The following is a 27,786-nucleotide window of genomic DNA, read 5'->3' on the forward strand; positions in this document are numbered from 1 at the left end:
CGCTTCCTCCTCCCTCCCTCCTTCCCTCCCTCCCTGGGGTTCCTTGGAGGCGGCGCGGAGATCAGCACCAGGCATGGCGTCGGCGGCAGAGGCAGCAGGAGGGGCCCTGCTGGAAGCCACCTCCGAGGCACACTTCCAGGATGTGCTCCAGCAGCCCGGCAGGTCGGTGGCAGCCAGGGCGGGCGGAGGGCAGCTGCAGCCTTGTTCTCTATGGTCCAAAACACACGGCAGAAATAGCCCACTTTGAGAGCGCTTTAACAGCCCTGGCTCAGTGCTAGGGAATCCTGGGAGTTGTAGTTTGTTGTGGCACCAGAGTTCTCCCTCCGACAGAGAAAAAGGCTCAATGCCTCACAGTGTCATTGGTTATTGATGATTGATTAATTTAAAACCCAGAATTTTAACCAGAAATCATCAGGGAGACCCAGGAGTCGGTTGGAAAGGATATCCCTTGGCTGTCTCTGCCCCTCCTGGGTCAACCTTTCTTTCATCTGTACGCTTTGTTTCACTGCCCTTAGAACTGTTTATGCAGCGCTTCCTTTTATTTGGGTTAGAATCTTAAGCTAGGAGCCATTTCCAAATTGTTCACATTCCTAGAGACAACATTTGACCATGGCCTACAATAACAACCCTGGCTCTGCCATCTTCAGCACTGGAACCTTCAGCTCCTGAGCAAGTCAAGTTGTGAATTTTAACCATTCTACCACAACAGAACTACAGTTCCCAGGATCCCCCAGCATTGAGCCAGGGCAGTGAAAGCGGCCTCAGAAGCCGGATTGCGAATGTGAGGGGACCACTGTATGTGTGTCTGTGTGTATATATATATACACACATATATATGTATGTTTGTGACTTACACGATTATATATCTTTTCTAAGGTGCAGTACTCAGCCAGGAGAGAGAGACAGCGCTTTATGGATGGTTCATCTTTATCAAATTTTTAAACACCTCTCTTTCTTAAAGGCTTCGTCCACACTGCAGAAATAATCCAGTTTGACACCACTTTAACAGCTCTGGTGCCGCAATAAAGTACCTTTCCCAGAATGCCATAGCATTGAGCCATGGCTGTTAAAGCAGTGCCAGACCAGATGACTTCTGCAGTGGGGATGCAGCCAAAGAGCTGCCATGCTTTCCTAGAGGGAAAAGCCCCTTTACATATTACAGAATAGTGGCTTGACCCCACATTCGCTGGGGTTAGGGGTGAAGGACCTTCATCGATGTGGGGAAACTGCAAATAAAAACCCACTATCCTTTTTACCTGAGAGAACGCCTCTCTAGGAATCTCCAGGTCCTCCAGGGCAACTCTGTGGCCAGCGTCCGACAGACACTGACCATAGAACTGCATTGGAAGAGCTACAAAGGCCTAGGAGAGTGTTCTCTCTATGAATCGTGCAACTTTTAGTTAAAGTTGACCATAGAGTTGCACTGGAGGACTTAGATATTCCTAGAGAGAACATATTCATCAAAGCCGTGAATAATCAAAGCTGCAAATATGAAGGGATGAGTGTGTATACATTATGCAGTAATGCCACTGATGCTTTTCACACTATGCAAGATCCATCTTTTTGTGGGAGGCAGCTGCAGAGGAACCCACATGAATGAGTATGGCTTTTTAAAAATCTTATAGGGAAATCCCATAGGTAAAAATACCATAAAAGTTGCTGGAATCTGCTGATTCCAGTAATATAGGAGATAATTTTGAGAAAAACTGATTGCTTTCAACTTGGGCCTGTTACAGACTGCCAAAATAAAGCTGCTTCGGGTCTCTTTGGAGGTATGCTATTTAAATGATGCATGGGTCCTAGGAGTCCAGAGGTCGCGCCAAAGCCACACTCCATTCCTAAGCACTGGAGTGCAGCTTTGGTGCAGCTTCCGGATTCTTAGGATGCATGCATCCTTTAAACAGCATACCTCCAAAGAGACCCAAAGCAGCTTTATTTGGGCAGTCTGTAACAGGCCATGGTTACAGTTAAAGTTTGTTGTTGTGTCTTCAAGTCATTTCCGACTTCTGGTGACCCTATCACATGGTTTTCTTGGCAAGATTCTTCAGAGGGAGTTTGCCATTGCCATCTCCTGAGGCTGAGAGAGTGTAGCTTGCCAGGGTCACCCAGAAGGTTTACATAGTTGAGACGTGATTTGAATTCTGGTTTCTAAAGTTAACGCTCAAAACACTATGCCACTCTGGCTCTCATTTAAAGTAGATGCATTTAAACCAGTATTTCCCAAACTTTGGTTCCCCAGATGTTTTGAACTTCAGCTTCCAGAGTTCCTGATTGTAGGCCAAAGTGGCTGGAGTCCAAAACATCTGGAGCGCCAAAGTTTGTGAAATGCTGATTTAAATCAATTGGACAGTTCCATTTTTAGTGAAAATAAGTCTGGATCCATTTCATAGAAAATATATGATTGAAGAGTTTCTTAATTTTCTTCCTAGTTGTGGGACCGGTCTGATACAATGGTGGTTCTTTGAAATAAACAGTTTTCTTTCTGATAAAGTTTGCTAGAAATCTTTTAAATAAGAATTGGAAGAGGATTGTGGTAAGAACATTTCAAGTAAGAAGATATTTTAGTTGTCAGGGTTTATTGTCTCTGGCTAGGACCTGTAAATTCTTGTGTTTTAAGGTAATGTACATCACTACACTCAGCTGGGCCCTGTTGGGAGTCCATTGGGATACATCTGTCTTGACTCTACTGTTCCTGTATTTGCAACTTAATGCCTACTTATTGAAAACCAAATAGTTTAATCAGATATTTAGTCAGCATCTCCCCATTCCCTGTAGATTCCATTATGTTATCACTTCCAGATTGAACTGAATTTGAAAGCAGAACTCATAATGCGTGTGATGTTTTCTTGGATTGGTTTCTTTGTTGAGCAAGAAAACCTTCCTGTTAAATGCTGACCTTGCTGAACAAGGTGTTTGGCCCTAAGCACATCTTGCATGGCAAAGGCATCATTACCATATGGGCGGCGGAGGAGAGCATAAAGTAAGAAGTTTAGATGAAGAGATAGAAATTTTGCAGTTCATTTTAATAGAGTAAAAAGTTAATCCAAACTGTTTTGACTGGCCTGGGTTCCTTGTCATACATGGTTGAAATACAGTTAATAAAGTGTGCACACTTTCAGGTTGGTAATTCTGGGAGAAACCCCTGTGAACCCCAGGAAAAATAGGAGTGGCAATATGTATTAGTATCTAAAATTGTGATTGCAACTTTCATAGTTCTATAACTCTAGTCATTTCCCCCCCAGGGCACTTGATGACACCAGTATCTTTTCTTGAGCATACATACAAAACAGTATTGTGGGAGATGGAGTTAACTGACAGATTTAAATTTTAGTTTCTGCTATGGTCTCACAAAGTCTTGTGGGTAGTTTCCAGTGAGTTGCACCGGTCAGTGTGTCTATACTGATCCTTTGGCTGTTGTGAAATGTGGAAGGAGCAGAAGTGAATGTGCATTGAGTTTTGGAGGCATAGCCACCCTAGGGAGTGTCAGGATTTGCTATACACCAAAACATTGGTCCATTAAGTCTTCTGGTGTCTCTTTTGGTGAAGAGTGACTCCGAATTCTGGGGCAGAAAAATGTCCTGCTTACTGAAATCTTACAGTGGCACTTCAGTTGCTTTTATTTTACAAGGATTTGTTGTCTGAAATTGTTCTGCAGAAGTACCAGACCTCTTTATTCCTCTCCCTCTTCTGTTTTGTTACAGGTTTTTAGTGGTGGTTCATTTCTGGGCCCCATGGGCTCCTCAGTGTGTTCAAATGAATACTGTCATGGCAGAACTCGCAAAGGAGCATCCACAAGTTACTTTTGTAAAGGTAAGTGGAACTGAAGGAACGTAATGTGTTTTAGTTCAAACTGCTTGCTGAATGTAAGCATGTAGAAGAAAGGTAGAAATATGACTACTTACTCCAGTTTGCTCAAATCATTGAACCTGAGCAACTTGGTTCTTTTTCAGCTTTGCAGTTACAGCTATATCCTCTCTCCTTGGTGACATGATACATTGATATCATCCAGTGAAGATGAATAGTTTCTACTCACTTAAAACAAAACAAAATAAAACAAAAACACTGGAGGTGAGAGACAATGTTCAGCAGGCCAGAGAATGGTGATTCCATTAGTGTCTTCCATTAAATTAGGAGACAAACTCTCTTGACAAGTGGGGATGTATGAGATGTTCTCCAACACCTCATGTACTTGTCACAGTGTACTTCTAATATTTGCCTTTAGCAAGATACCTCTTTGGATGGAGAATGAGTGGGAGAAAGGTGAGAATGCACCTGCAAGCCACCTGCCTGCACTTGGAATCCATAATCCAGGTTTATGCTAGGTGAGGATAAAGTGAATCTGGGCTTGGAAAATGGATTGTAGGACTCATTTTCATGATGGGAAGAGCAGAAATTGCCAGGGTACGTAGTGGAGATTTCAAACCTCTCCCTGCTTTTATGCTATGTATTTAGATTGTGCTAGAAGATGATGGTGGATGGTTATGAGAGAAAAAGTAATTACTCCTGAACAGAGGTGCAGTGGAAAAAGGAACTCTGAGGTAGTTGTGTGGAGTTCAAATGTTGACTTGAAATAATCATCCAAATCTTTGATTACCAAAATCTATTACAATCTTAATAGCTTTTTGCATTCTTTTCCTTTTTATTAAGTTGACCTAGCAATTCCAAAGTATTTTCCACTGTCTTTTCAACATGCTGTGCATTTGGTAATTTGGTTAAATCCTGATCTTTTTATCCAAGGGATTTGAGATTAAGATAGTACTACTGCTCTTTTAAAAGCTCTTTCTACTTACATGATTTGATGTAATGACACTGCTGGTTAGGCAAATAGATCTTTTCCTTATTACTTTTTTAAAGCACTGTATTTGGCTGCTGAGAATAGATGCATCTTTGCGTTTACATAATTAAATATGGTAGCTGGCTGGATATAGCATTTGGGGGGTTAGTTTTTGTGTAACAATATTTACACATCTTTCTAGAAGAATTATAATGGGGAAGAGAAGACAGATGTGTTAGAATTAAAATGCTGTTTATTTTAAACGCCATTTTCAACTCTCAAGCACCAGGATTGAGAAATGAACAAACTTCTATTGAGTGAGTTGTGGAGTATTTTTTGATCCTAGTGAGAATTTTATTGTATTGAAAGTAAGGGGTTCATGTACACCACTTGTATTTCCTGACAGTGCCAATGAAAATGCCAGTGTCCCAATTAGGCTCAAGGTATTGGCAACCGCAGTATGTTACTTCTACTTCTTTGTGTGATGGTTTGTGAGGAAATAGACAACTTGGGACATTTCCCCACAGTTACATTAATTATAACAGAAAAGTACCTTGGTGGCAAAATAGCAATATATTTTTTGGAATATTTTTTGCCTTTTTTGGTTTGGATAGAAGCTATAGCAAGTTGTCTTATACTGAATCATACACTGGTTGATCTAGCTAGAATTGACAGTTCTAATTAGCAGTGGTTTTTGCAGGTTTCTGGCAGGATTCTTTCCTAGACCTGCCTTGAAATCTTTGGTATTCCTTGGTAGTTTATCATCTAAGAATAGGACTAAGTATCTGTAACTGAGTGCAATGTTTTAGTCAAACTGTTTTGGTCTTGATGGATAGTATACAGCAGAGTTAATTTTGTTATTATACTACTGTTACTTGTAATTGAGTAATATGACATTAGGTTACTATCAATAACTGTTAGCTACAATAGTAAAGTTGTATTATCCTGTGAGTCTATAACTGTATTGCCTGAAGTCAAATTAATTATAAAATCCATCTGTTTGCATACTAATAGCAACGATTAACAGAAAATTGATGGGTTTTTTGAATGAATGATGATGTGGGTAGAAGAAACATAATCCTGTAGCATCAGTTATACTAAAATGAATAACTTGGAAGGAGAAATGATTGCTGATTGGCCTCATTTGCCTTATAGATATTTCTGGTTAAAGCCATATAGTATTCTGTGCCATCTCAGAATAGCTGGCTTTCTCTACAAGCTGTTTTTGTAGTGAGAAAAATTGTCATTTAAAAATACATTAAACAGGATTAATAATATGTAGATACCGAAACCATTTAATCGTGCCACAAACCATCATCAAATGGGGAAAATGAGATACTGTGGAAAACCTGCCAGAATGTAAAATAAGTACACAGCTAAAAATCTGTCATGTTGGTATGGAGAACATTCAGACACTGAAGTGGTTCAGTTATATGACATTATGTGGTGTACACAATGAGCTTTTGTGAAATTAGTCCAGGGCTGGGAACTCTGTGGCTCTCTATATGTTGTTGGATTGCAATTCCCAAGAGCCTTAGCCACATTTGTTAATGATAAGGAATGCTGGAAGTTGCTGTTCAACAGTATCTGGAGAGGAACACAGTCCGCTTTCCTTGTTTTGAGTCTTAGGTTAACCTTGATGATGAAGGTGTTAAATGTTGCAAAAGCTGGGTTTAGTGGATTTAGAAATATAGAAACTGGCAATGCCAGTAGGGGTCAAGCAAAAGAGTGCAATATATTTTTGAGCCCATAATTTTGGCCCGCAATCTAAACACAATTAGGGCTATATATTACATCCCAGAACTCTGATGAATAATTCTGTGGTGACAGATTGTTTCTGACATGATATACAAGCATGGCAGTGAATTGAAACAATATGCAATTGGGCATAAGAGGGTTCAGTCACATAACAGGGCATCATTTAAGATGCCTTAATGTGTAGTTGAGGCTATGAAAGGTAGAGACATTTTGCCATCCAGTACAGAGCACCCATGCCTTTCCACCACCCTCTGTTCTGGATCATTACTAGCTCCCTTCATTGTGCCAAGACAGTCTGTCCTTCAGAGTGCCATACAATTGTGTATTGAAATTATTGTGCAACAACTGCACTGCCTGCTCCACTTGTGTAGTGGTGCCAGTATTGCAACTACGACAATGCTATTGTTGCATGCCTCCAAATCATTTTTGACTTAGGGTGATCCTAAGGCAAGCCTATCATGGGGTTTTCTTGGCAAGTTTTTTGGGGGGTGAGGGGTGCCATTGCCATTTTCTGAGGGTGAGAGTGTGACTTGGTCAAGGTCACCCAGTGTGTTTTTATGCTTGATTGGGGATTTGGACCCTGATCTCCAGAGTCATATTCCAACGTTCAAACCACCAAAATGTTGTGAGTTCTTAAGCTTAGTTACACCAGTAAATATAGATAATCATGTTAATGAAAGCAGTATTAAAATATACCTATTTAGGAGCCTGGGAATCAATATTCATGTTATTTACCAAAACTTCAGGTTTTCATTGTAGCATGGGACACATACACATACTCCTAGTAGCACCAGAAGTTGCAATTTAATACCAAAATTAATGTGTTAATCACTCTTAGCCAAAGTACCTTTCTTTACCTCCCCACTCTCAAGTGTTAAATCTTGCCATTACTCATGCTCAAGAATGAGTGAATATTTCAGGTCTCCTGTCTTTCTCTTTTTTTAGATGAAATGTATTTGCTATTGGCATCTTCTCCATTTTCATATCTGATTGTTTATGCTCGCAGATCAGTTATACTAATATCCAGCAGTCTTGCAGGAGTTAAAAACTAAAATTTAGCAGGCATCAATAGTTTATTGAAGAAATACTCCTTTTTTGCTTCATAATTTGCAGAAGGCTGCAAATGTCAGTCATGATGTACTGCCTCTTGAAATTAGTCAATAGAGCAAACAGCAAGAATTGCTGTGGGCAGAAAATAAGCACTGTAATCATGACATAACTGGGGTCAGTGATTTATGGATTTCAATATAGTAGTAGCTGCATATGATTGAAAATTTACTAGGTCACTAGTGCACCAAGAATTTTATTCACAGCCTCCAGGCATCTTTTGAAATGTGCAACAAAATAAAAACCTCTGAACCTGTTTTGACACTGCAGGCTCAGTGGATGACAAGCCTGCCCTGTGAGTTTCATTTAAATGCAAATGTGTCACAAACTTTTGTACTGAAATCCTTTTTAAACATTTAACATAAAGAAAAGAACAGTGTAGACAGGATCAGTGAACATATTCTAAACTATGACTGTGAAAACAAAACCATATTTCATAACTGCTTTGTGCTTTTCTTAAGCTGGAAGCTGAAGCAATTCCAGAAGTATCTGAAAAATATGAAATTACATCTGTTCCAACATTCTTGTTTTTTAAGGTAAGGTATTTTAATTTGTTCATTTGCATGAAAGTTTACAAGGGTAAGCTTCATTGTTCTCATTACTAGTAAAATAGTTGTATGTGTGTGGTAACACTTGGTGAACTAAAATTATTGTATCACTTAGTCACACTGCTAGGATTTTGTTTAAACCTTCAAGGCTCACATATATGGGAACGTGCAGAGAAGTGCTTATGTAATATCAGACCACTCCTGAAATGGAATCTGATTAGTTCTGATCTATGGAAATCATTATAAATTAGTTTATAAGGTGATCTGTCTGAAACAAATTCTGCAGGTACACATTTTTAGAGCAGATTTTGCCAGAATTCAGTTGATCACCTGAAGGAGTTGAGGGTACCCCATGCTGTTGTTGTATACATACTGTCTTCTGTTTTGCTAGTCCAGTTAAAATTATTTTGAACATCAGCTGCATTCAGTGGATTTTACCTATGGCTCTTGTACTGCTTTGGATTAGAATATAACAATAGCATATTTGTATGTGGTGGAGAGAATTTTAAGCTTTTGGCATCAGTTCTTGTGGAGTTCAGTATGTTTACCAAGACTACTTTTTCTGTTGGTAGAATTCTCAAAAAATTGACCGATTAGATGGTGCTCATGCACCAGAACTGACCAAAAAAGTCCAGCGCCATGCATCTAGTGTGACTGTCCCACCTAACTCTAATGACAATTCTAAAGAGGACCTCAATGTTCGACTTAAGAAGTTGACCAATGCTGCACCTTGCATGCTGTTTATGAAAGGAACGCCTCAGGAACCTCGTTGTGGTAAGGATTATTTTGGATTTCTGTTAAATGCAGCAGGACTTAATCTCCAAGGAGAATTTGCAAATCATGATAAGTTTAACATATTCATACCTGGTATCGGATTGGTCTGGTGCTGTGTGGTGTTATTCTGAGCATTATTGCTGGTCCATCATTTGACACAAATGGAACCCTTGTCATAGGCCCTAAAGTGTAAATTTAGGGTCTATGAAACTTGGGACCCCAGATATTGTTGGATTTTTAAATTGCAGACCTCCCAGCCAGCATAACTAATGTGAGGTGGCTCTGCCCAGAAATCTTCAGATGTGATTTCTGGTTGGTGGGGAATGGAAACCCCACCTGTCTCAGGGGCTTTTCCTTCTAGTGCTTTGTACCTTCCAGGTGTCTTATATATCCCAAAGAGAATATATTGTTCCATAGTTTGCTACTGAGCTAGAATAATCTGTTTCAGATTAATGAAATTGTTTAGAGTGAATACCATAAGAAACATAGCCTAAGGATACATTTAGGCTTCTGGCAGAAATGTCAATTCATTAGCAGTTTGCTTACTGAACTCTGGTATAGTATTTTATATTGGCTTATGGTTACCATCCATTGGTAACAACATCCAAAAACCCCATTTTCCATCAGTGAACCTAATAAGTCTGTCATTTTGTTAAATGATGCATTAATGTTTTGATGGGATAACCAATATTGCTTGAAAGCTTTGAATGTTTGAATTCTTGAACTAGTGCATTGCCTTTACATACTATTCTCATTTTTCTTTTCCTTTTTGGAAGTGTTTGTAATTTATTGAGTGCATCATGATTTGTCTGAAGCAAAACTTGAATGCTTTATAATGAGTGAATGCTTTGCTCTGAAGGGGTGCATATGGAACAAGGACATTGTGCAAGCTCAGCTGAGTAAGCCGGTACTGCTTGCACATGTCATGTGTGTACACTTCCTGCAAGGAGGAGGGAGGAGAAATGATAGAATGGGATCTGCTGGAGGAATCTCTGGGGCCTATATCCAACTATCCCATTGTGTTAGCATCCTGCTAGGGTTTTCACATTTTCAGAGTTAGTGCAGGAGTGACATCCAGTATCATTTTTGTTTGTCAAATAAGTAACCTAAGTGTTTCTGAAAAGCAGTTGCTCAGTATATTGCTTAACTGCTTTGGATAACTGTTTGCACAGTGGTGTGATCCAGCACAACTGCTCAGCCAGTGATTGTCACTCTGCTGGTATTTAGGTGGATGTGGACTGTGTGATTTGCTGTAGACGTACAATGGTTTGCCACCCCCCACCCTCAGTTGTCTAGCAGAGGAATAATGAAAAGGCTCCCCATCCTACATTAAACAGCTGAAGCAAAGAAAGCTCTTGTTGGGAGTTCACATCCCAAATGAAGCTTTGGGGAAACCCAAGAATGTAATTTTATTTGGGCTGAGGATATGCTCAGGGGTAGTTTGTTCTAGTATTTGTCTGGCCTCTTGAGTCACCGTTTTGCACTAGTTTCCCTCGAATTAAATTGTGTTCCTAGGGAAATAGTAAATCCTGTAATCCTAAGAACTGCTCATTTTGCAGTATAAGAAGGAACTATGTGGCCTTCCCATTGTATTGCTAATACAGTGAAGTGCTGTGCTAGTCTTGCATGTGTGGCTCTCCAGAGCAGAGGTGGGTGGATGAAGATGGATCATGTCTCCAGTGAGGCAATGTAGTTTTCTACTTGGGTGGTCTTTTGAGGACAGTTGGTTATTATAGTAGGAGTGGCAAGTTACACAGCTAGTGTGGCTTGCATGTCTTGGGTAGGAAGATCATAATGAAAACAGAAAATAGTAAGGCTGAAGAATATCTTGCTGCCCTGCCATCTTTTTCCTTGGCACAAGTGATCATTGGCTTATTGAAAATGAACCACTGATAAAAAAAACTATCAGAGGGATTGTGTGTGCCCATGGGCACATCAGGTACACATGTGGGTTTGTGCTCTGCATGTGATATCCCATATTCCACACATACTTATACAAATGTGGGTTGAGTATCCCTCATCTGGAATTCCAAAAGCCTAATTACTCCTTAATCCAAAAAAGTCTAAGATAGTGGCTAAGATAGTGATACCTTAGCTTTCTGATGGTTCAGCGTACACAAACATTGCTTCATGCACAAAATTATTTTAAATATTAGTATAAAATTACCTTCAGGCTACATGTGTAAGGTATATACAAAACATGAATTAATTTAATGTTTAGACTTAGGTCCCATCTCCAAAATATCTTATTATGTATATTCAAATATTCCAAAATCTGAAATCTAAAATACTTCTGATCCCAAGTATTCAACCTGTAGCAAACTAACAGTTGTTAGATCGTTCTTTGAGGGTTTTTTGGGCTATGTGGCCATGTTCTAAAAGATTTTCTTCCTGACGTTTTGCCAGCATCTGTGGCTGGCATCTTCAGAGTTATTAGATCCTTATATTTCTCAGGCAACTGTAATGTTCTTTCTTTCTTTCTTTCTTTCTTTCTTTCTTTCTTTCTTTCTTTCCTGCTATATATTCCCACATCTGGCACTTAATGCAGCTTGAAACCTTTGAGGATTAACTGAGTTCTTGGGGGAAGGGTGGGGAACTGTGGCCCTTCAGATGTTGTTGGACTGAAATTCCCAGCATCCCTCTGATGGATCAGGCTGATAGGACTTGCAGTCCAACATTGTCTGGAGTGGCTCCAGTTGCCCGCCCCTGCCTTAGGGCAAGAAGAGACCTTCACTGTCCTTATTCTCTTAGGCCTTCTAGGAAGGCTCAGCCGACTCAGCATATCTGTGTTTCAAATCAGCTTTGTGCCCAGAGAGGTCAGCTGGGAATTTCTGCTCAGAGCTGGTTGTGCAGAAGAAGTTCCTGATGGATGGTATCCAGGCTAATTTTCATACTAATAATAGCAGATTGTCAATTGTAACAGAGTGTAATTGGATCTTGGTATGGAATCAGAAGCCCTTGTTATGTTCCACATTTCACCACTTCCTATGGAAAGCCAATTCATAATAATGTTAAATGAGGTCTATCCCCTTGGCTCCGTGTTCACAGGCTTGTTGCTTGCTTACATCATTAGTATTATAATTGTACTCAGCTTTCTATCACTGTGCAGCTAGCATCCACATTACTCTTATAGTGGGCTGTATGTTCTCATATGTGCACTTCAGGGGTGCTTTCATTATAGTTTTTTGTATTGCTTAGATGGTATTTGTTCAGAAAGTCAGCCTAAATCTTTTGTTATGGGAATAAAGCAGTGTTGGCACTTTATCCCTAAGCATAACATTTCCAGTTTGCTACTTTAACCCTTAAAAATGAAACACCACCAATCAATCTTTCTCGTCTGCATGTGGTTGCCTACAGCTAAAATAAAGTGTGTGCGCTCTTGTTCTCCCTCTTTCTTTCTCTCGCAGCCTTTTACTGTAGAAATGAGTTAATATATTGGCAGCAGAATAACCATCAGCAATCAGCCTGTAGCTGTTTACTAATGAACTCCCAGATGAATGAGAGGGGGAGAAAAATCCAAGATTCTTGTTTTACTTGAGGCTGTACAAGAACTTAATGCTTCAGTTGTGGGAAGAAAAGCAACTTAGATGCCATATAAATAAATGCTCTTTGCTCGTGGCTCAAAATGCAGATCATGGAGACCTCAAGCTACAGTACAAATCAAAAGTAATGGATGAATTTGCCAGACAGAAATCATGTAAAGCTTCTTTTGTGTGTACACTTCTTAAACTTTTAAAATCTGTCACTTTAAATCACTTTTGTTGAACCTTTTGAAAATTGGTTAGGATTTCTCAGATGTTATTAGACATGTGTGCATGTGTGTGTGTGTGCATTCTGCTTCCCATCCTAAGGAAGACTTATTCATTTTCTTTTGAAGGCTAGAATTTTAAGACTGTGGAGAAGTGGCAGGCAACTGCAGGGAGGTTAGTGGGTCAATTTTTGAACCCCTAGCTTACTGTCGGGCTACATAGGTGGTTTTTTTTAATAGCTACAGAAGCTATATTACTTCTGGTTTTATTTTCTGCCTCAAATTGGCTGGTTTAGGGCACCGTATTTGTGCTGTGCTTTCAGGGGTTGCCAGGGTGTCAAAACTAGGCATATCTCTGTGTGTAAAAGCTGTTTTTGGTGGATTGTAATTATAGACCAATTTTTGTTTTGGCTTTTTTGGGGTAGCAATAGCATTTAGCACAGCAATAGTACTTACATTTCTATACCACTTATTGGTGAACTCAGCACTCTCTAAGCTGTTTACAATTTGTAAGCCAATTGCTCCCAACAAGCTGGGTACTCATTTTACTGACCTATGAAAGTATGGAAGGCTGAATCAACCTTGGAGCCCTGGGATCGAACTCACAATCTTGTGGCTGCAGTACTGGTATTAAACCACTACGCCACCAGGGCACGAGAGGTAGTCTTGGGTTGTCCTTGCAGGTTGAATGCTGCATAAAGTAGTTGATGGTCTATGTGTTCCACAGAAAGCATTTCCACAGCCCCTGTTGTATCATCATCATATTTATTTATATGCCGCTTCCCCCCCAAAAAATTGGAACTCAAAGCAGCTTACAGTTTTTAGAAAAATACAATTAAAACATACAAAAGTGAACATTAAAATAGAATTAAACATGTTACTATTAAATGAATGAAATGCAGTTGGAAAGATAAAAGAGCTTAAAGACAATTCAATTAAAACAGTACAAAATCCCCAGCCTGTTCTTTAAAGTCTTTTTGTTTTTAAAAGCCTGTCTGAATAAACATGCCTTAGCTTGCTGATGGAAGGACAACAAGGAGGGGGCCATTCTGATCTCCCTGGGAAGAGAGTTCTAGAGTCTAGGAGCAGCCACCGAGAAGGTCCCGTCTCATGTCCCCACCAACCATGTTTTTAATGGTGATGGAACTGAGACAAGAGCCTCTCCTGATGATCTCAGAGTCCAGGCCGGTTCATGCAGGGTAGGGTTGCCATCCCTGAGGACCTCCAAACTGGGAAAAATGTAGGACAAGGTTTTAAAATGTAGGACCTTTTTAAAAAAATTTCCTGGCCAGGAAATTTAAAAAAAAAAGGTCCTACATTTTAAAACCTTGTCCTCCTTCCCGGCTTGGGAAGCCTCGGCCTCCTCTTAGGCCGGGAAGGGGCGCGGGGGCTGCCCGTCATCGCGGCCATCGCCGCGGTGGCAAGCGGCTTCCTCCTCCTCCCAGGCCCCAGCGAGGCCTTGGAGGACTCCGTGATCGTGGAGCCGCCTCCAGGGTCTCGCTGGGGGGGGAATCCTGGGGGCGGGGCCAAACCGGGGCGGGACCGTGCGGACCCGCCCCAAACCGGGAAAGTCCCGCCCCCAGGCGGGATATGGCAGCCCTAATGCAGGGAAATATGGGTTGCCAGATAGCCTGGACCTGAGCCAAATAGGGCTTTATGGGTCATAACCATCACTTTGAATTGTGCCCAGAATTGTGCATTTCCCCACTCCCTGTTGTGGAGAATAACAGATTATTATTAAAATCATATTGTATCGATATGCTTGCGTTTTTCTAATTTAGGGGGTAGGTTAACCTTACACAGTGGCCCTTTATGATGAAAATTTTTTGAGAAATTGAACTTGGGATTACTTTCTATTGAAAACTGAGAAAGCTGATTTCAACTCCTTGTGGATACAGGTATAGGACTCTAAAATGTGTTTTCCCGAAGTAGACATTGTGTAATGTAGGAGAATCTGAAATTTTAATTAGGTTTGTGTTGAAATTTATCTCCTCTCCCCCAAATTGTAAAATATGGTATTAAAACCCTTTTTTGATCAAATCATCAAGTGAAATTGTACTTGGACAAGGGTGTGTTGTGAAATCTTGCCAAGTTGGATTCCTTAGCATACAAATGTTGGTTGCAGCTAGAGGTGAGTTTCCACAACTGTGCAGGTTTGGGTGGTCAGGTTATATGAAACTATGACTGAGCACAGAGGCTGAGTGTTAATCATTAGTCTTCACTTGCTTCTTTCTCATATGGTATGGCACTTAGTTTCAGATGCTGGCTACCTAGACAGGTTTGGTAACTTATATCAAGCTAGAATTCTTGGGTTTGGATATAAAGAGGAACACTGGCTTAATGCAAGCCAGGAACAAGGCACTCAACTTGGCATAAAACTGGAATAAGGAATGCTTGACCCTATGAGGAAGTAAGGAATCCTTAACTCATTCCCAGCTTCATGGAGCGTTAAATGATCATCAAAGAGTATTGCCTTGAATGGAGGTCAACTTCTGTAATCCTCCTCATAGTGTTACTGTTTCTATGCATATTCTGCATTTTTTTGAGCAAACTCCGGGCAGTGTATGTGTGTCTCTTCCTACTTTTGTTTTCATAATATAATAATAATAATAATAATAATCATCATCATCATCATCATCATCATCATCAATATTTATTTATATCCCGCCTCTTCCGATTGAGGATCGAGGTGGGTAACAACAAAGAAAACACAATATGCAACAATAAAAACAACAAGCCCCACAAAACCCCGACCCAACCCTCCCTCTCAACTATAAAATTAAACAGTAAAAATAATATGTTTAAAAAGTACATAACATCAAAGTTAAAAACCAATCACAAATAATAAAAATAATAAAAGGGGGATTCAATTGGTTCTGGACATTATCAATCGGGGAAGGTCTGCCGCAAGAGAAAGGTTTTTGTCGCCTTTTTAAAAGCCTCGAGTGAGGATAATTGGCAAATCTCTTCTGGCAGGTCATTCCAAGTTTTTGGAGTGGTGACAGAGAAGGACCTCTGGGAGGTCACCGCCAGTCTGGTCTTTCTAGATTGTAAAAGGTTTTTCCTGGAGGATCGCAGTGTACGGGAAGGATTGTATGAGAGGAGGCATTCCTTCAAGTAGACTGGACCCAGGCCATGTAGGGCTTTATTGGTAATAACCAACACCTTGTACTGTGCCCGGAAGCTAATAGGCAGCCAATGTAGTGATTTTAAAATAGGTGTAATATGGTTGAACTTGGATTTTCCGGCGACCAGTCTGGCTGCCATGTTTTGTATCAGTTGGAGCTTCCGGACATGGCACAAAGGTTGCCCCATGTAGAGTGCATTGCAGAAATCAAGGCGAGAGGTTACTAGAGCATGTACGACCGTTTCTAGGTCTCGCTGTTCCAGGTAGGGGTGCAACTGGTGTATCAGCCAAAGCTGATAACAGACACTCCTGACTGTTGCATCAATCTGAGAAGACAGTTGAAGTGACGAATCCAGGAGCACCCTCAAGCTGCGGATGCAGTCTTTCAGGGGAAGTGTATCCCCATCTAGAACTGGCAAACTTATTTCCATACCCGGATTGGTATTAGTATCCCTTTGAGATAGATTAGTCTGAGAATAAGTTAATTGTAGTATATTAACTTGAGTTGCAATGCAGACATTAGGCCATTGCCTGTTTAATTAAAGGTACAGACTGATTAAAGTATGGTTGTTTCCCCCCTCCTCTTTACCACCCTATCCCATCCCTTTCTTAGGCTTCAGCAGACAAATTGTGGAAATACTTAAGAAGCATAACATTGTGTATAGCAGCTTTGATATATTTTCTGATGAAGAAGTGCGTCAAGGACTGAAAACGTACTCCAACTGGCCTACCTACCCCCAGTTATATGTTGCTGGAGAACTTGTAGGTGGCCTAGATATTGTCAAGGTTAGAACAAGTTTTTTTAAAACAAACAACTATTTTCAAGTTTATTTTCACTTTATTTCTTTATGAATACAAAATGATTATGTTTTCAGGAGCTTGAAGCATCTGGAGAATTGGATACAGTCTGCCCCAAGACACACAAATTAGAGGACAGGTATACTGCATCTTGTTTTGGGGGGCTATTATTAAGGGGAAAATTGTATCTAGTCAATTGCTGAATTGTATCTTTTGTTTCATCCTCAAATATCTTAGTCTATGGAGGTTTTTGTGCATAATGTACAAAATTCTGCACAGGGAGGTAAAATCAAACTATATAATTGACCTTTAGAGGCACACTGGCATCTGGATTTTTTTCCCATTCCCATCTCCTTCAGCCCTGAAAATTAACCTGACATATCAATTCCTCACTTTGTATTAGAATAGGAAGGGCAACATATTCCCCCCATCCCATGTTGGACAAAAAGCCACAACCAGGTGATTCTGTGTATGCAGTCGCTTTCAAATGGGCATCGGAGTGCTTGTTTATTTTTAAAATTTATTACCTAACTTTCAGTTTAATGGACATCGAAGGTGGCTTACAACTAACCAGGGATTTATTAGTCAATAGAATTCAAAGACATAGCCGTGTTAGTCTATAGAATCAGTATGTAGAGAGATCTTGTAGCACCTTTGAGACTAACTAAAGAAATAAGTTGGCAGCCTGAGCTTTTGTAGACTTAAGTTTATTTTTTCAGATGCATGCATCGTGTGGACGCCACACCACGCCCTTACTCTGCCCTCAGGCTGGCTTTAATGGCCGGTCTGCACAGGCTCTTAGTCCCCTTCCTGCTTCTACCTCAGCTGGATGGGACCCCTTGAGATCACTTTAAATAAACTAAGTTACAACTACTTACTGAAATGGCTCTCCTTTTCCCTAGTAACTCAGTAGGAAGTTACTGTAGGGTTATTTTCTGTCTCTGATGCTGAAGAGACTTTTCTCCTCTGCAGCCCTATTGGGGAGATGAAACTGAACAAAGGTACGTGGAAATGGGGTGTGAGAGAGGGAATACTTCCATGAAAAGAGTTTTATTTTAATAAATATTAAATAAATAATAAATTTTAAATAAAGAATCTTCATAATAAAAGGATATCTCTTATGTGAAGGATGCCTTCCAACAAGCATATTTAGAGATTACAAGTTGCAAACAGAGTCGGTCATTCCAGCCAAATCAAGAAAAGAGTAAAAAAAAATCATAATGCAGCTAGCTAATATATTCCCTAATGCTACTTAAAGAACAGATGGGATTTGTAGTCCTTGATGTTCATTGGATTGGTTGTGAGCATAGACTCTATAGTCTAGCTCCACCAGCCTCCTCCTATGCAGCCCCTGCTGCAGATGTGCCTTTGTATAAAATTTTTCACTGGTAGTCCTTCTTCAACTTTTTATAACCTCTGCTCAGAATCATCTTGAAGATTTACTCTTCTACCTAACTGTCCTTCCCATTGGACAATTGCTATCTTGTCACCTGTGATTCTGAACCTCATTGAAATATAACTGTATTGTTTTCCACATTTAATCCTTTGTTATTGGGGAATGAGGCTCTAATAAATAGCAGGACTCCCATTTATCACAGTGTTGAAAGAGTGTTTCGACAGTTGCAGCTAATACAGAACTGTACTGTACTCAGACTGAATAAAAAGATGCTGCTTTCTTTGTGACCATACACTGTTTTCCCCCCATCTTAGCACTAGCTTTCATTCAGTCTGTGTATTTACAGTAAAATGAGTCATGCAGCCATCTCCTCCTCCTCCTCCGATGCTGGGGAGGATGGTTGGGAGGAGTATTCTATCACACCCAGAAGGGCTGAGGAAAGTTTGGAAGTGGCTTTAAAGGAGCAAGCAGTGTGTCCCAACTCGTTGTGCTGAGGAGTGCATGGAATAGGAGAGGAAAAGAAGAAAAGTGGCAGCAGAGACGTAGCTAGGATTTTGGGAAGGGGGGGGTCCAGACTAAGTGCCACCATTATAATGGGGCTTGAGTGCAGCGGCGCAGCAGCACACACCATTCATTTTTCTAATGGAAGGGGGGGTCCGGACCCCAAGAACCCCCCCGTTGGCTACGTCCCTGGTGGCAGCGTGCCATTATTTCATGCAAGAAGTGCCTGGTATGCATCAGGAAAGCCCACCTGTCTCATAGCTTGGCACTAGGAGTGGGAAGAAGTAGTGGTGGCAGTGGCATCAGCAACAGCAGGTGAAGGAGAGGCAGAGGAGGATATGGCAGTGGCGATGAGTGGTACCCCTTCCCACAATCAATTCTTTTCTTTCAGCTTGATCCTCCTCTCTGCCTTCTTCAACCACAGGGAACAAATATGTTCATGTACAACAAAATATGTTCATGTACAGCACCAACTTTGCACCCTACGTTCTCCCTCACCACCCTTTCTCCTTTTTCCCCTTCCGCTTCCACACAAATATAGAACATATTCAATTATTTATGGAATACATTTATATAATAGTTATGTAATTATTGAATAATTACTTTTTAGAATTTGGTTTAAGTCTCGTCAACATCAAACTGTAGACCAATGCAACCATTCATTTCTACATATGTGGGATGTGAAAAGGAATTTGGGTACCCCTGCTAAGACCTTAGCTTGGAAAAATTACTTTTTGGACTACAAAATGCAGAAGTGGATGCTACCTTTCCTTAGGACCACTAAAATGTAACCAAGGTGGCATATGATATTGAGCACTCCAGAACATTTCATCAGACATGAGGCTATAAAAGTTAGAGGATGAAAGGGCAAAAGGAGTTTTTTTTTTTTTTTAAAAGTTCTCATGGGTTGAATATATGTTTGCAGCAGCAAGTTCGGCTTCAATTGACTTTATTTTTTAACCTATAACATACATTTAATCTCTAGCTTAAATGGAATAGAGAGTTTCTCTGTGCTTCTCTAGAGATGGAGATAAGTAATTAACTGCATTTCAGCAAGCTGAAAGTAGAATGATGCAGCACCTCATTTCTTCATTGAGCTTGCAAAAACCAGTTTTTCAAAGATGGTAGAATTCAGAGGCATAGCCATGTTAGTCTGGAACAGTATATAAAGGCATATTTTAGCACCACCACAAACAACCAGTGATTGGCCACTCAGTTGTGCCAGTAAAGACCTTCTGTGCTGCCACCAGGATGGATAACTTTGTGTTTCTTCACCACCCATACTTCCACATAGGTATGTGACAAAAGAGAGCTAGTGTAGTGTCTTGATTTGTGTGTTAAACTCTGGAGACCAGGGTTTTGACAATGTATTGTTAAAAATAATCTTGTCCAGCAATCTAAGTAATCTTGAAGTTAGTGGGCCTAATCACATTAGTCTCTGTGTAACTGCTTATCCCTCTTGTCAAAGAAACATTGCTGGTCTCTTATGCATAGGTGCAGGATAATTGCATATTCATAATAATCAAAGGCTTGTATAAAAAAAAATACTGTTTCCATGGTATATTGCACTGATGGTACAATAAAATAGCCTCCTTAATGCTAAAACATACCAAATGTTTATTTTAAAATATGTCTTGGTCAGTAATTAGGAAAAACTGAATTTTACAGAATGCCTTTTGTTTTAAATCATATTTAATGCTAGAAAAATAAATGGATTTTAAAGATTTAAAGTTTAAAGATTTTAATTGGGTTCACTATTGAGGAATGAATAAATATAGAGGTAAGTCACATACTCTCAGCCTCAGGAGAAGACAGCGGAAACCTCCTCTGAATAAATCTTGCCAAGAAAACCCCATGATGGGTTTACCTTAGGGTCGTCATAAGTTGGAAATGACTTGAAGGCACACAACACACATATGGGATTTTATATGTGTGTATGTGCCTTCAAGGTTTTCTTGGGCAAGGAATACTCAGAGGTGGTTTTGCCAATTCCTTCCGCTATTATATAGCCGACAGCACCTGGTATTCACTGGTGGTCCCCATCCAATACTAACCAGGTTTGACTTTGTTTAGCTTCCTATATCAAAAAGAATCTGGTGCCTGTAGGATTTTTGGATTGGGATTTAAGATTTTGAGGATTGGTTTTTTATAGTACTTTGTATTGCTAAAAACCTATTTTATAAACTGCTTAATTGCTACTTTATTTTTGTGCTGTAGACTCAAAGACCTGATAAACAAAGCTTCTGTAATGTTATTTATGAAAGGAAATAAACAGGTAAGACTCTTGAATGTGTTTAATTTTTCTGTCACTTAGACTTAGAATCTGACAGATGTTAGATTTCTTGCTTTATTATTTGTTTATTTAAACGTTTTATGTATTACCCTAAAAAAAAAGCTTCTATGGCTGTTTAGAAAAGGAATATAAATAAAACAGGAGGGGTTGGATTCAGGATCTACCATCTATGGATGAAACAGAACTCATGGAAGAAGCTGGTGCCTGACTTGATGGGACAGATGGGATAATGGTTCATCTTATTCAGCCGGGTCCCTTGACTTAACTCTCTATAGTATTTTCAGACAGTTGAAAGGACTGCCTTGGAAAATGGAAGAGGTGTAGTACAGTGCGCCCGCGTCATACGTGGCTTTCAGCATACGCTGAAAGCCGCGTGGGATGAATGGGCAGTGCATCCTATAGGGACGAATGAGGTGCGTGCCCGTGGCCGTATGTGCCCTCGCGCCGCCGTGTGCACGAGCCCCATTCATTTAAAAGGGGCTTGAGCATAGGCATTTTTTGTTTTACGCGGGGGAGTCCGGAATGGATCTCCCACATAAGCAAAGGGCGCACTGTAGTATGCAGCTATTGGAAGGTGAGGATGATAAAGGGCAGGGAATCAGAAAGTAGTTGCAGAAATTTTCCAGGTCTTCACAGCCATGGATTTTGGGACACTGGGAAGAGTTGACCTTAAATACATATATTCACACTTAGGACTTCAATGGAAGGTGTGAAGGGCAAGTTCAAAACTGTAGATTAAGACTGTAATCTTCTTCAGTTGTTGTTGGGTTTTTTTTGCCATCATAAGTGGGAATTATGCTAGCAGATCTGTTTTTACAACTTGAGTAAGAAGGTATTCATCATATAACAGTAAAGAAGGCACAGTGGCAGCCATTGGAAGGAGAGGAAGGGAAGTTCCCAGTTTTGTGCTGCCAAATCCGGATCCAATTTATGAATGTGACAGCATGGTACAGAAAAATTTCTGATGGGAATAAAATGTCTTCGCCTAGGTTGAAAAGATATATGTGTTGACATTAGACAGACTTGTGTGGGCAGGGCATTCCAAAGATGGGCTGCCTTTGTTCAGAGGGCAAGCACTGTGAAGCTGCTTCTCTCTCGCCTTAGCTAAAATATACACCTCGTTTTATAGGAAGGCTGTTTTCTGAGCTACTAAATAAATAAATAAATAAATAGCATTTGCTCCTGGAGGGGAGAACCTCTGAAGATGAATTTGTGGTACTGGGCTGCATGACTAATTTCTTTATATGGTCATGGGCCCCTATGCAGAAAGTTCATTTGTGAAGTAACCTAGGCATGTTGCAGACTGGAAACCACTTTCATAATGTTGACAGCTGGACAAAAATGTATTGGTACTTATACACAAATCAGTGTAGATTACTGTGGTAAAATTCTTGCTCAAGCAGATGTTGAATGCAAAATCAAATGCATTAATTCAGGACCTCCTGAGGAACTACGTTTTGGTGTGTCTAGGTTTCTGATGGGGTAGAGACAGAAAATCCTAAGTTGTGCTCATAGGTTCCTTGGGTCCACCACATGCCTATTTCCCAAATACACTAGGAGGGATAAAAACTTTACTGAATTGTTTTTCTTTTTCATCTTATAGATGGCAAAGTGTGGGTTCAGCAAGCAAATTATAGAAATTCTAAACAATACTGGGTACGTATTTTTCTGTTGTAAGCCCATCTGTTCTTCTGAGACAATAACATATTTGCTTGTTGCAAATCTTAATTAAATCACCCAGTTTCTTCTTGGCTTTTCTATCCCTGTAACACTTGATTCTCCCTTTCCCACAATTTCTATCTGTTTTCCATCTGTTCCTTTCCTCATTTGACTTTTTATCAAGGTTGGTCTATGCTATGGGTTTTTGTTCTCCTGCCCCTAATTAGGAGCTATCGGATATGATGGAATTGTTTGCATCATGATAGTCAATTTTGCTCCCACGCAAACAGAGGATGGGGTCTAGTTTGGAAAAGTTACTCTTTTTTTGGTGATGAAAGGGGAGATGGTTCCCAGAACTCTCAGCCAGTATGGCTGTTCAAGGCTTTGAAAGCTATAGTTCAGAAAAGTAGCACCTTCACAATGGATATGGTATGTCTTCTCAGATGGGAACATTTTGGCTGTACTTTCTCCTTTTTGCCACTAGATGATTGATTCCATAGGTGCTCTCTATGCTGTTAACTTCGCTCATGTCTAGGAGGAGTGTAGGGCATTTGCCTCCCAAATCACAGGGAAGCTTGTTCCTGTGCCTATTTGTCTATGTAGATAGCAGTTAACAAATTCCTCTGTCTTCTACAGTAAGGAATCTCTTTCATTTGTTTTTTCCCTTGACGGTATTTCAGCAATGGGTTCAACACTACTTGATATTATAGCTGCTTCTCTTACACAGCTTCTCTTCTGTTTTAAGATTTAATATCTATAGTTTTTTCTACATTGATAAAAATAATTGATGAAAATAATAGAAATAAGCATAGCTGCATCCTAAAATCTTGAATAATGTTTTGTTTTTATTTTCTCTGTTTTTTCATTAGTGTTGATTATGATACTTTTGATATATTGGAGGATGAAGAGGTATGTTGTTCATTTGCCTTTCTCTTATGAATCAGTTTATACATCTCTAGTGTGCAACACTAACTTGGAATATTTTTCCTTAGGTCCGGCAAGGGTTAAAAAAGTATTCAAATTGGCCAACCTATCCACAGTTGTATGTGAAAGGTGAACTTATTGGAGGCCTGGATATTGTTAAGGTAAGGAAAGAACTATTAGGTGAGAAGTATGTTCAATCTTCATGTCAAAGAAAGTGGCTTATCCAAGTAGATGTTTGCTGCATTGAATCCATAATTCTGGTTGTCTTGTTGTCTGTTCTTTAAAATGTTGGTGATTACCTTTCAAAGGTCTGAATATCTTTGGCCTAAGCAGTGGTTCCCAACCTGTGGTCCACCATTTGTTTTGGACCTCACCTCCCATAATTCCTGTCTATTGGTCAAATTGGCTGAGTCTTCTGGGAATTGAAGCCCAAAACAAATGAAGGAACACAGGTTGGGAACCACTGGTCTAATGTACCTGAGAAATTGACTCCTTTCATGCAAACAAGTACAGTCAGCCCTTCTTATATAAGGATTTTTTATACACGGATTCAAGCATACATGGTTTGAAAATGTTCAAAAAAAAGGTATAAATTTCAAATATCAAACCTTGGTTTTCCATTTTTTATAAGGGACACCATTTTGCTATGTCATTATATTTAATGGGACTTAAGCATACACAGATTTTGTTATACATGGGGGATCTTGGAACCAAACCCCAGCGTATAACAAGGGTCCACTGAATGTTCGCTGAGAGCCTTATCTTGTCCATGGCTGAAGTGGGGCAGGATGAAATATATCATATGAAACAGTTTCTTGTAAGATTGTTTGGCTTTCTCCTCAATGTTTTTTTTGTGAAATAGTACACCCCCTTTTTATTCTAGCAAGCATTTAGCTTGGAATGATTTCAGTGTAACTCTTACTTCATATAGCTCAGAACTTCTTTCCTTTTGGGACCCAATTCCAATTGGGAGGAGAACATGCCAAGAGTGATGAGGCTAAGCCTTGTGGGAGTGGGCCTGTGAAACTCAGGTAGCCTCCAAACTCTTCTTGGTGGCCCCCAGATTTAATTTTCAAATGCCATTTTTGCCTCTAAAGAAAAATGCTTCTAAACTGACTTAAAATGTGGCAGTTTGCCTTGTTTCTCTCCCACCCACCCATCAACCTAAAACAAACCAGATGTGATGTGATGTTATTTCTGGATCACTGGATCATTTCTGGAACACAGCATTATAGCCTGCCTGTGGAGATAAAAATTGGCCCCCATTCTTTTCACCACTGTATACTTTTTGGCTTAGGTCCAGTTTGGTACAGCTTAGGTCCAAAGCAGAATGAGTTGGACCAGATATAAATCTTAATTGATGGAAAACCTTCCCAGATTCCAAATTCAGTGGCCAATTATCTTTGATTAGTAGTTGGAAAGAGTGCAGCAGAAGATGCTTCTCAGGGAACATTTACAGGGCCATTATGTCCACAGACTAGAGGTTCCCCTTACTAGATAAAGAGATTTTACCTGTTGGTCCTGTTTCATTTTCATACTATTGTACTGTTATTGTTATTACTAATGTCATTACAGTGAGTCACCTGTATTCACAGTTTCAACCATCCATGGCTATATTTATGTATATATATATATATATATAAAAATCCAAAAAGCAAATCTTGATTTTAGCATTTTATATAAGGGACTCCATTGTATATAACGAGATTTCAGCATCCATGGATTTTGATATCCTGGAACCAAACTTTAGTGGATATCAAGAGCCTTCTGTATTTCAATGCTAAAATCAAAGCATAGAAAGTTAGCTTTGCATATATATTGGAAAGGCCATCAGTTAGTTTTCTAAACAAATCCTTCTGTATCTTCCTTCTCTAATTCTCCTCTTGTCATCTACTGTATCACATGGATTTCTCCTTATTTCTCTTTGTTTTGCATTCCACCACTGTGATGAAGGCTAGCTTATCCTTGATTTTAAAAAAATATATATTGTTAACATGCGTTACTTTTCCGACCTCCCCCCCCCCCTTTTTTTTTTAAATAAAAAATAAAACTGAATGACTTGGCCAGACTTTTTCTTCTGTGATTCAGTTATTAGCTTAATATATTGGTGGACGGAACCATACATCATCGGTGTTCAACTACAGTGTCTGCTAATGTAGCACTGAAATATGTTTTCTTGACAGTAGTCCTGTAAGAACCACCTCCTCACCCCCATGGGTCCATTTACAGCTTCCATTTGTTTCTTAGCTCTTGCTTTTTGACATTGTTTCCTCTCAAATAAGGCAGTGACATTTTGCCTACAAACTCTTTCATTCCTGAAGAAAGATATGGGTCAGTGCAAACATATTTTATTGTATGCTTCCCCCTCCCTTTTTTTAAAGGCCCCCAAAGCAACAAAAACAGATCTGCATTTGTTCCTGCATCTTTTGATATTTTTTGTGTGTTTGTGCAAAAGTACAAGCCCAGGCATCTAATTCCAAATACTCCAGAGCCCATTCTTGAATGTTTTATAGCCAATACCATAGGCATTGTAACTCCTAGGAAGACAGAATCAATAAATCTCATTAGGTTTTAAAAATAAGTTGATGTTACTTAGCTCACGTAACCATTTTTTTTAAAAAAATGTCTCTAGTGGAGTACTGTACTCTGGGGTTATTTTTATGACCTGGATAGTTTTAAAGAGTGGGCAAATTAGCAATTTTTTTTGTGTGTACATTAATCTTTTTCTTGTTAAATTTATGTTTGGGGTGTAAGGCTATGCATTTTAGAGAACCCTGAGTAAGGTGAAATTGATCAAATAACGTTAAAAGTTCACATTTTAGTTACTTATTTTTTGTGCCAGGTAGCATCTGTTTTTTATTACTCTTAATGAGAGGTTGCTTATAAATATAGACTTGTCCAGTTAAATGTCATTTTTCTATCTTTAACCTTTCCAGTCTCTTGCTGTGTTGATCTTAATAACATTTTACTTATGAATGGTTCAAAATCATGTACAGAGCCAAACGATGAATGAAACAGTTGGCCCGTTATGCCATCAACCCTCTTTCTGCTTTAAAACAGTTAGCAAAGCGTAGAATAGATTGAATGAGTGATTTTATTTAGTTATCTTGCTACAAATATGGTTCAGATCCATTCAAAACAATATTTTGCTCTCCTTACCCTTTGAAAAGGACCCCAGACCAGTCAAGATGAAAACTGGAAGTGATGGCAGATCAGTTTTGCTTTTGTGTGACAATGTTGCCCACTGGGGGCTATGATTGGGATACTTGGTCTCTTCCAACTCTACAATTCTATGAATAGTGTAATACAAATGATTATGTGTGCAAGGTGGATTCCCTCTGAGCTGTAGGCTCTGTAGACTCAGTGGTTTCCCCTTTCCCCCCTCATTCTTCAACTAAGAAGGTTTCTGGTTGTTTGACAAGTCTGTGGATGACACACTAATTATGAATATAATTTTTAATTTCATCCTGGTAGATATGAAATAAAATACCTAAATACAAAACAACAGTGCAGTCTTCAGGGCCTGCTTTTGTCCAGCCAAACTGTTGAATTACTGGCTAAATATAGTTGTTATTATGACATTGCTTTCTGACTCCTCTATTTCATCTTTTTCCAGGAATTAAATGAAAATGGTGAATTGCCATCTATTCTGAAAGGGGAAAATTAATGCAAATGAACACATCATTGAAGACTATTGAAATACAAAAAGTATGATTATTAATTGCACTGGAACAATTCATGACTTAGCCTTGACGAAAGAAATATAATACAGGCTTCTGACTTCATACTTCACAAGGTCATGTTAGAGCTGTATGGAAATGTAGGTTTTCACCCCAGTATAAAGTCGAGAGCATCTTAAAATGGAAATAAAAGCTTGATTTCAAAAACGTATGGTGTCCTTGTATACTTACATTTTTTTCTTTTATGCACAAAAGATGTTCATTTGACTTAAACATGATACAGTTGGCCCTTTTGGTTAAAGCAATGAATCCCATGGCTTCTGGTCTTTCCTGTCAGGCTTCAGACATACTTGGGTGAACTTGGAATCAGGGCAAGCCCTAGCAAGAGATGCTGAAGTAAAAGGGCATCACAGTTGTTTCAATAGGTCTGATTCAGGAGGAATCATTTCTTCTGTTTTTGCCATTTAATCATCACCACACATCCTATTCTGAATGACAAACATTAATTAAAAACAATGTCTGACTGGAAGTGACTTTCTGTGGGGAGAGGGAGGAACAGAAGAAGAAACAGAATTAATGTCTATGGATTCAGTCGAGCGTTGTATGTTGCAACCCATAACACACGCTACCAATGTTTTGTTGCAGGTCTCACTTATATTCACCATATGAGTATGTCTAGAGATTAGATTACAAAGTATA

General features: G+C 39.6%; 1 protein-coding gene across 1 annotated transcript; it reads left to right on the forward strand.

The window, feature by feature from the left end:
• The first annotated feature begins 13 nt into the window (after positions 1-13).
• On the forward strand, positions 14-27,294 carry GLRX3 (glutaredoxin 3). Its single transcript, XM_089510165.1, has 11 exons — positions 14-162; positions 3,702-3,810; positions 8,101-8,175; positions 8,760-8,961; positions 16,450-16,622; positions 16,712-16,773; positions 20,749-20,806; positions 22,428-22,480; positions 23,353-23,392; positions 23,476-23,568; positions 27,024-27,294. The coding sequence occupies exons 1-11, from the start codon at positions 74-76 to the stop codon at positions 27,072-27,074; spliced, it is 1,005 nt and encodes a 334-aa protein (XP_089366291.1). The 5' UTR covers positions 14-73; the 3' UTR covers positions 27,075-27,294.
• Positions 27,295-27,786: the final 492 nt, after the last annotated feature.

The sequence above is a fragment of the Sceloporus occidentalis genome, unplaced genomic scaffold (genome assembly GCF_023333645.1).
Source record: "Sceloporus occidentalis isolate IW3139 unplaced genomic scaffold, rSceOcc1.0.p SCAF_2, whole genome shotgun sequence".
NCBI lineage: Eukaryota > Metazoa > Chordata > Lepidosauria > Squamata > Phrynosomatidae > Sceloporus > Sceloporus occidentalis.

Excerpts from the sequence above, each read along its gene's own strand:
- GLRX3 (XM_089510165.1), top strand. The coding sequence starts at position 74 with ATGGCGTCGGCGGCAGAGGCAGCAGGAGGGGCCCTGCTGGAAGCCACC. Across the intron at positions 3,811-8,100 it reads CACAAGTTACTTTTGTAAAG|CTGGAAGCTGAAGCAATTCC; the intron begins GTAAGTGGAACT and ends GCTTTTCTTAAG. Across the intron at positions 23,393-23,475 it reads ATATATTGGAGGATGAAGAG|GTCCGGCAAGGGTTAAAAAA; the intron begins GTATGTTGTTCA and ends ATTTTTCCTTAG.